Source organism: Leptinotarsa decemlineata, unplaced genomic scaffold (genome assembly GCF_025532065.1).
Source record: "Leptinotarsa decemlineata unplaced genomic scaffold, Ldec_3_MD MMD2_tig00004307_RagTag_RagTag, whole genome shotgun sequence".
Taxonomy (NCBI): domain Eukaryota; kingdom Metazoa; phylum Arthropoda; class Insecta; order Coleoptera; family Chrysomelidae; genus Leptinotarsa; species Leptinotarsa decemlineata.
In genome coordinates this window covers 63,573-73,096 of record NW_027412606.1, presented here as the reverse complement: position 1 = coordinate 73,096, position 9,524 = coordinate 63,573, and the positions used below count along the sequence as shown (strand labels likewise).

At 32.3% G+C, this 9,524-nt stretch overlaps 1 protein-coding gene across 2 annotated transcripts; it reads right to left on the bottom strand.

Annotated features, from left to right (window-relative positions):
* Window positions 1–1,133: 1,133 nt before the first annotated feature.
* LOC111504813 (uncharacterized) lies at window positions 1,134–8,132 on the bottom strand. 2 transcript variants are annotated; one of them, XM_023159516.2, is made up of 4 exons: window positions 7,283–8,132; window positions 5,269–5,492; window positions 5,131–5,210; window positions 3,821–3,985 (listed from the first exon to the last, which is right to left on the bottom strand). In XM_023159516.2, the coding sequence occupies exons 1-3, from the start codon at window positions 7,558–7,560 to the stop codon at window positions 5,158–5,160; spliced, it is 555 nt and encodes a 184-aa protein (XP_023015284.2). In that variant the 5' UTR covers window positions 7,561–8,132; the 3' UTR covers window positions 3,821–3,985; window positions 5,131–5,157. The 2 variants fall into 2 exon arrangements, with proteins under 2 accessions (XP_023015283.2, XP_023015284.2); XM_023159515.2 differs by lacking the exon at window positions 5,131–5,210 and having other exon boundaries at window positions 1,134–3,985; window positions 7,283–7,972.
* Between the last annotated feature and the right edge of the window lie 1,392 nt (window positions 8,133–9,524).

The window sequence follows — 9,524 nt, the reverse complement described above, 5'->3', positions numbered from 1 at the left end:
AAAGAAAGTTTTGGCTTTCTACTACTCCATCTTGATGGAGTAGTAGAAAGCCAAAAACTTTCTTTCCCAAAAATGAGTGTAAGTATAATGATTACTTCTTACCTTATTCTTGATAAATAAAATAAACACAGGTATGACTATTTTTCATCATGACACAATCCGATTTTCTACTTATTAAACATGTGTTATCATTTTGAAACTATTTAATACAATTATTTATTCTCACATCAAACACTTTTAGAAATTATAATTATAATATCGCATGTCTGCATGCGATACTATGGCTTTCTATTAAGAGAAAGTACCGAAGTCTCTGACCGGGGATTTCCCGCAATAGCAGCTTAACGCCAAGTAATGTTGCTAGACTAAATAAAAACGAATGATCAGAAACGACAAAGATGAGAAATTTCAATATAGTATAGTTTATCAGAAAAAGAAAATATTTTCACGAATTTTTTATTATTTTTAAGGACAAAACACAAGCACTACAGGTAAATCTTTGAGGCACTCTTAGAGCGGTGCCTGTGCGAAAGTAGTGACTCACATTGGATTTGAATCGCTTTAGGGTATGCTTAGGCGGAGCTCCATACATGAGAACAATACTCCAAAGAAGGTCCGATCTAAGCTTTATAAAGCATCAAAAGTTGCTGAGGTGTGTAGAGTTTCCTGGTTCAAAACAGTGTTCCAAGCTTTTGAGAAGCAGCCTTTGCAATTCCAGCGACATGATTGTGCCAAGACATATCGATGTCCATTTCAACATTAAAAAGTTAACAGTTGGAGCAGCACACATTGTTAGGTTCATCATTTTACCTTATATATAAATAAAAATTGATGACACATATGTATTCCTGGATGCAACTTTTGTAACATGTTCAAAGGGTGGTAGGAGATCATAAAAAATGAGAAATAAAACTTCTGTTTCTATACCACTTGTATTTGTTAGTAACGTTACTGCAGTTTCGTCCTACAATTTATTGTATTCGTTTGAAAATGTCATTATAGGACGAAACTGCGGTAACGATAATTACAAATAAAAGTGGTTAGAAAAACATAGAATGTTTTATTTCTTATTTTTTATTATAATTTTCTATTCTAGAACATGAGAATTTACTTAGGAGAAATAAATTACGTAATTTATAATCAAAAATATAATATACCTATCAATAATATAAATGAGTAAAAATCCAATAAAAGTCAGACAACACAATAACTTTTCTCATATATCTAGAAGTTAGATACATAATAATGATTTGTTTTTCTTTGTCCCCAAGAAAATAATTTCATTATTTATTTATTATTTACTTACACAATTTTGAGTATTCATGTTTTCTATTCAATCATCACAAAGAAACAGTTTACGTTTACAAACATTTTAGAAAACCTAATGAAATAACTAAAACTTAACATTCTCACCAGCATAACAAAGACGAAAAACAAATATTTACATCATAATAACATTACAAAATCACAGATTTTCCAAGTGATAAAATATATAATTGTATACTTTTTTCAAGTTCCTGATTTATTTTTGTTAAACAATTCATTGAGCATCTATCATTCTCCTACCGATGGTACAATTTTTTTTTACAGATTTAATGGTTGTTCAGAAAAAACAACTTTGCAAAAGGTAAATTTGTTTTTTAAAATTCCAAAATACTCTCATTTTAATCTACATGTACATGACGTAACCATCTATAAAATTTTGGCATTAAAACTGTTATTTGTCCAAATGCTGGTTTGCTCATCAAACAAAATAAGAAATGTTGTCAGAGTCAGAAATATACGTCAGTAAAAGGCACTACGGTTCATAATTGATAGAATATATCAAACCAGTTTGACTGGTTCAGAGAATTTTTAATTATTTATGAATATTTCATTCTCCAAAATAATCAAACTAAAATACTACTATTTTTTATTCAATTCTATATTACTATTCAACTGATGTAATAAAAAAACATCCAAAAATATTCGTTAATCTCTGCTTTGTACGAATTTATTATTTTATAGTGCAAAGTAAAAATTTTAATTGTTTTGAAAATGTTCTCAACCATCTCACAAGGTGTAAAGTAGATTATATTTGCTACTTTTTCGAAAATAATGATCTCCCTAAACTAAATTACTCCTAAATAATGACTTCCCCTAAATCAAATTGCCTCTAAAGCTAAACATGTAAAAATGGAAAGAGACAAAAGGACAGAGCCAAGTTTCTTTTTTCCTACAAAATGAATTTTGAAGACTTTCGCGAAAAAACACCAGAACACCATCAACATTCAGAATAGGTGTCTTTTCTGATGTCTGAAAATGCAAATGGAGAAAAAGCAACATTAGAAAATGCAGAAAAAAAGTGGAAAATCTCAATCAAGGTTACGTAAATGGGACAACTACAGCTGCTTAAAAAGTACCTTTTCCGTTTACTGAAATATTGGTAAATTGCAACAATATCAGCAACAGGGGTATATCACATACTGTGCACTGGTGGGAAGGTATACATCAGAACCACCAAAGGATCCATGGAAACAAAGCTGAAGGAGCATGAAAGAAACTGAAGACTAGGTCAAGCAGACAAATTGGCTGTGGCGAAACAGGCACTCAGTGAAGGAAACCACATGATTCTGGGTTACCATCGCCGCAAATAATTTCAACAGAAAAGAAGGAAGCCGTGAACCTCAACCGAATATGGTATCCGACTCCAAGAAGTTCAAGAATAGCAAACAGCATGGGCAGGTAGAAAAGGGTCGACAAATGTTACTGAAAATTTACCTAATCCAGGTATAGGTATAATCACACTAGACTACCTGACACGCTTCAAGCAGCTGTAATATCCAGTCATTAGAGATAAACTCAGGGTGTATAAACCTCAGACGATGGTGGTCAGGAAAAAATTCCAAAAACCGACGGCCTTCAAACTCGAAAAAATTAAACTGAAAACCTCGGCCGCGAAAGCCTTAACGATTTTGTTACTCAAGATTTTCACGAAAGGGGTTTTACAAAACCCATGACACATGTTTCACTATACAATATCTTCTTCAAATGGTTATGAGTCATTTTACAGACATTTTTACGGAAAGAAAAGGATCCATTTTGAGATCACAGGAAAGATAGTTGAATTTTTATCAAATTATGACACTGAGTCTTGAATGAACATTAGTTCACGTGATACATTTAGTTCATTCAATAGTTCATTCACTTTTCTAACTTTATTACTATTCAACTATTAATGCAAAAGATATTTATATCCAATTACTTAAAATCATATAAGTAAAGAACAAAATAAAGAAAAACGAGTAAACAAGTGGATAAAATGTGCTACAGAAAGGATATCGTCCGAATCAAATTCTAGAGTTTCAAAAAAAAAATGATAATATTCTAGGATGCATACATTTCAAAGTCCGCCTGGTATCAAAATATTATGTATCGCTTACGATTACGAAGAATATTATTTTCAAGTGAGTCCTTAACAAATATTGGTCAATTAATATATACTTATATGTAAAGTTGAAATGAGATTAATTCTACCTACAATATTTCACAAACTGTATAGTTTATCGAGCTGACGAACTGCTAGATAAATAATAATAATTTCTCTCAGTACAATATTGACTATTGTGACTATGATGAAATAACATCATTTGAATATATTCTTATAAACATAGATTTAACAATAAACAAAGGATATTACCATTCGTTTCATTTCTATCAAGTTAATTTCTAATTTAACATATCAAAGAAACATATTTGAGAGGTACAATAAGGATTCCAGAGACTAGTTTGAAAAAACTTGCATAATAAAAACTGGCTTTCCATCACCAAAAGCTACCTATATTATAATAAAAAAAAGTTGTCACGATCAACTAATGGCATTGCACCTTAGTTTTCACAGATCCTTCTTGAACATATTCGTCACATTCAAGTTTATTGTGTGATGACGAGGGTGTATCATGAGCCACTGGGGTAGATTCTCCATTTCTATTGTAAGACCCAACATCTGCGCAAAAATTCAGATAACAATAATTATTATAAATGCTGATGGTATTCATCATTCCAATCCTATGTTCTAGTGAAAATGTTCATTTTCAATGAGTTCGGTATAAAATATTATAATTTTATTACTTATAGACATGATTTATTACTCTACCAATTTTTATAAAATTCTAATAATAATAATATTCCCATACATATGAAATGAAACATTGAAATAAAAGATGGACACACTAATGCAAAACAACGAAAATGTGTATTAGTGCAATAACCAGAATAACAAATACTAAAAGACCATTTTTTATACTCAGAAATATTACTTTGTATATTGTATATCGAATTGTTTGAAAGATGTTCCATCTGCTATCATCCATCCATGAACACATCGTGTATCTGTTCAAAAATACATTCTGTTGATGGATATCTCTAGTTTAATTTTGATTGTTTCTGCCAGTCTACTTCCCATATTTCTGCCTACAATTCTAACCTCGAAATTGAGGTGCAAATCTCATTTTCGCAGCTATTATGGCGGTTTCAATTTTGTCTTCTTTCAAAACTTTAGGATAACACACTGGATAACACACTATGAAAAATGCCTTTTAGCTGCTATCGCAAAAGATAGTTCATTTATATGTGCGCCACGAAATCAGAAAATATTGGTAGTTTATAGTTAATTTTTCTAAGATATTTCAACTATCATTGCCAGGGTCTCTCTCATCAATTCCTCTGATGAAAAAATCGTAGGAAATTCTGGAATGTCACATCTTTTGCGTCAATATTTTACCTTGTAGAGTAGTTGTTGATGTCAAAGTGGTTCGAACACAGACATAATGCATTTCCAACATTTATTCTGGTTGATTTTCTATTGTGTGTATGTTCAGAATTCAATTTGAAATTAAATAGTCATCATCATTATTTCACCAAAATCCTAAGACAGACGGAAGTTTCACCGATAAACTTTCAGTTGGACAATTCAGATTCATATCCACATTTTTTCTGTACTTTGCAGACTTCTAAATAATATGAAATGCTTCCTATTCCGTATCTTTGGGGGATGACAATTTTAGCAAACATATATGATTTGCTACATATTTTTTAAATATTTTAGGATATATGTACTTCAATTAAAGGGATAGGAAAGGATATACTTACCAGAAACAGGAAAGGACAAAACAGGTATCAAACTAGGTCGTATTTTTGGACTGTTTGAGGACTACCAGCTGTATTAACAGCTAAAAATTCACAGCATTGGTTAAATGATACGATAAAATAAAACCAAAATGTTTTTACCTGCCTCTCCACATATCTGAGTACAGTATGCACTTCTCATGATCTGACAGTTCTGCAAATTGATTTTCATGAACATATGTCCAAAAATAAAATATCCCAATGCTCCCCCAATCACTGCAGAAACAAGGAACCAAGCATTGTATACCATTACTGCTAACATTATAAAATATCCTAAGTTCTGAAGAAGCAACCAGAGAGAGATCTCAGTCCCAAAAAGGAGTGCCCTGGAAATAAATTGTATATATATATATATATATATATATATATATATATATATATATATATATATATATATATATATATATATATATATATATATATATATATATATATATATATATATTAGTTGCAGCATTAGTTGTTGTTTTCGTCGGATGTCTGCTACACATACCTACAAAGTCGTAAGTCCACATGAGAGGCAGAGGTGAGAAGTTTTCACCTGAACTTGGGCATGTCATAGGCACTTCTCCAAAATATGTTTATTATTCTGATTCTCAGTATGTGTTTGTGGAGTTATTTCCGGAGTTTGCAGATGGCGCAGTGGTAAATCCTATTGCAGATATGACTAGCTTATGACTAGTTGGAATTAATTTTGTTTGTTTGGGATATTCAGACGGTTCACTCTGTCTGCAGTGATCTTCACAGTACTGACGAGGAGCTAGTACTCCAAAATCGGTCTATCGATGGTCGTCGCGACTAAATGAAATTAGTTTCAGCTATTCATACACAGGAAGTTGCTTGCAACGGATCTTCCAAATGGAAGACGTTATATACAGGTGCCTGATGGTTTTACTTCAGCTTTCTGCACGGCATTAGCTGGGTTAATTGTTGTTTTTCTGTCGGGTGTCTGTTAGAGAAGCAATACAAAGAAAACGTCCGGTATTGTGGGAAAACAATTCAAGGCTTCTGCATCAGGATAATGCACCTGCTCACTCGTCATTGCTTGTTTGTAATTTTTTATTCAAAAACAACACTGTTATCATGCCTCAGCCACCGTACTCACCAGATTTGAACCCCTGTGATTTTTTCTGTTCCCAAGATTGAAAAGACCTATGAAAGAACGTTTTGCGACGATCGAAGAGATGAAAACCGAAATGCTGAGAGAGCTGAAGGACATACCAAAAAGTGCCTAACAGAACGACTTCGAGGATTGGAAAAACCCCTCTTGTAGAGGATTTGAATTTTCAACTTTCCAGTGAGCCTGTATTCATTTTTGCAAGTTTTTATACTGACTCTTCTTTTTGAAATGATCTTGTTGGTCTGTTTCTCCTCTAGACTACCACGTAACTCATAATCCAGAAAAAATGTAGAGTTTGCACTGTCCTTTTTATAACTTCTTTGTGAAACAGAATATGTAATGAAAAGTAAAAAAATGAAAAAAATCTTGTATACATTATTTATAATTTAAAGGTGGCCTCATGTTCCAGTTTTAAGTTGTAAGTTTAAAGTTTCATGTCGTAAATTTTCAATTACAATTGGTCAGAGTTAGCAAATTCAGTTTTAATCAGCTTCGTGAAAACGAATGTTCTTTATAGATAAGTCCTAAGGTTGCTTTCAAGCACCCAGTCCTGAATCGCAATCAGTTTATCAATAATTTTCAGTGTGAACATTCATATGCCACTACAATTTCAATTTCAATAAACAATTTCGAAAAATACTAACTCATATGCATGTGCACAAGTTGTAAATTTTTTAGTAGTTAAATATGACAAATATAAATTCTCAATACCTAAATCTTGTGACATACAACTCAAGACTGGTGCACGAATCCAACTCAAGTTGTCCTACAAGTAGTTGAAGTTAGCAAGTTTTCTTTACGTCAAAGATTTAGAAAACTTGCATTCCCAATGAAAATCAATGATGCAACATCTTACGACTCATTACTTATAAGACTTTCAACCTAAAGAAAACTGGTGCATGAATTCACTACGAGACTCCAGACTCAAATGTTTGTATGAATTCACCCAACATGAGGAGTTTGACAACTCAATAAGTAAATATAAATTTATCATACCTATCAAATAGAGTTATATTCAGTGGGTTTTGAGGATTTGTAATGGTCCTAGCTAGTAACGCTGCACTATCTGTAGGGCACAATAACTTCAACTGCTTCACCCTTATTATCAACTCTCTTTGTTTTTGTTTTGTTTGTATAAACCGCAGGTATTCGAAGAAAAAAGCCATTGCGCCAACAAACAAACACAATCCTATGAGTCCACCAACAAATTGAGAGGAAAATCCTTTAAATAATAGATGTTCTACTTTTGTTCCCCACCAAAATGAGTCTTCCATTTTTCTTATATAATTCAAATTGTCTTGAAGTTCAAACAGATAAACACTATCTCATGTCATCAATAAGTCATTAATGAGACATACAGAAAACAAAAACATCTGAAAACTATCTGACACACACGCTGACTTGTTATAGGAACCCAAGATGATAAGCATGTTATATATGTAACTATATGAAACAAACAATAATTAACATATGTTAGGAGTCTACTGGTTATATAAACCGTGTTTGTCCGTAGCTCCAATTTTCTTCAACAGTGGAAAAAGTATGCCTAATATCCATTAGTAAATTATTGCAATAATGCAAAACAAACATATTTTCGACCCATTTTCAAAATTTATCGAGTCGATGCTTGCATCCAACAGCTTCTAGAAGTTGAAGCGTTGAAACTGCTTCACCGCTGCTGCTGAATGTGGTTGACGGTAGACGGTGTGGTAGACGATGAATTCCCTGGCTGAAGAATATGAGGCGCTTTTGCGTCACTGAATGATTACGCTGACAGTTAATTTTGTCTGTATAAATCCATTTGCAGTAAAATATGGAAACTGGCAAATTATTAAAAAAAAAGCATATTGAAATTACAAATCTATATAAAAAATATGGTGAAAAAGTTGAAAGCGCTACGCTTTAACCACCAGAGGCTGCTGGACGCAAGCAGTGCTTGCGTTCAGTAGTTTACTTTTGAAGTAAGTTGGACCATAAGACAGTGGCGGTTGATTTAGTTGATAATCGGAAGGATATTATATATTCATAAAATAAATCATGTCAGGTGAAAACGTATTCTGTTCAAATAGTTCCTACAGGAAATTTGATTGATTATTAATTAATGATTACGGAAATGAAGCCAGTTTTTCTACCACCTACTAGATTATTATTTATTATAAAGCCATACATAAATAAAAATCTAGTAGGTGGTAGAAAAACTGGCCCCATTTCCATAAACATTAATGATGAATCAGATTTCCTGTAGGAACTTTTTGAACAGAATACATTTTCACCTGAAATGATTTATTTTATAAATATATAATATCCCTCCGGTTATCAACTAAACCGACCGCCGCTGTTTTATGGTCCAACTTACTTCCCGTAAACAAACAAAGTTATGCTGCCTTCAATGTAAGGATGGAAAAGGCCTGTCTATTGTCTTTTGTTACTCTGAGATGCTGTGAAAAGAGGACTGTCAGAAGTTATTTTGGAAAAGTCCTTGAAATTTTGTTAAACTAAAATTCAGTCTCATTGGCGATTCCTAAAAGGAAAATAGCTATTTTCTTAAGTTGGCCCCAAAAAATTGTAAAAGTATGTTCCAGAAAAAAAAATGTCTATTATAGACCTATTTCTTGTTGTCTCTTTTTACCTTAACCTACTTTGCATGAAACACAATTGGGTTGGAAATGTATAACACCCTCTGCCTTTAAATATTTCTTTATCTCATTTTAAAGATAGACGTGATAATTATTCGGATACTGGAATCGCCCTTTTTTAACTTTTATTGAGCTTTCGTATTTTTGTTCGCTGATCACGAATCTGAAGTAAAAACATGACGTTCAGGTCAATTATCGAAGACAGGTCATCCTATTGTTAAAAAATCGACTGTGTTAGGTTTTCATATCCAATAATACGAACCTTCCCTATTGCCGTTTCAATTTTTTTTTCATAAAAATGGTTGATTTTTTTTTCAACAAACTACTCATGAGGCGTGCCCGTGGATGTAACAACTATTGGACTAACCTTAAGAGAACGAAGATTGAGATTATCATTATCGGAAAAGGATGAAATACTTTTATCAGTTCCCTAACGAATTTGAGCTTGCGAAATATTTAGCTCACATTACATGAAATAAATCTTATATAAATGTCGCAACTTCGCATGTACCTTTCTTGTGAATGTTTCAATTTAGTAACTGTTGTATACAAATTGAATTGAAAAAACTGTTTTTCTAGTAATTCAGTGTTTATGACAGTAG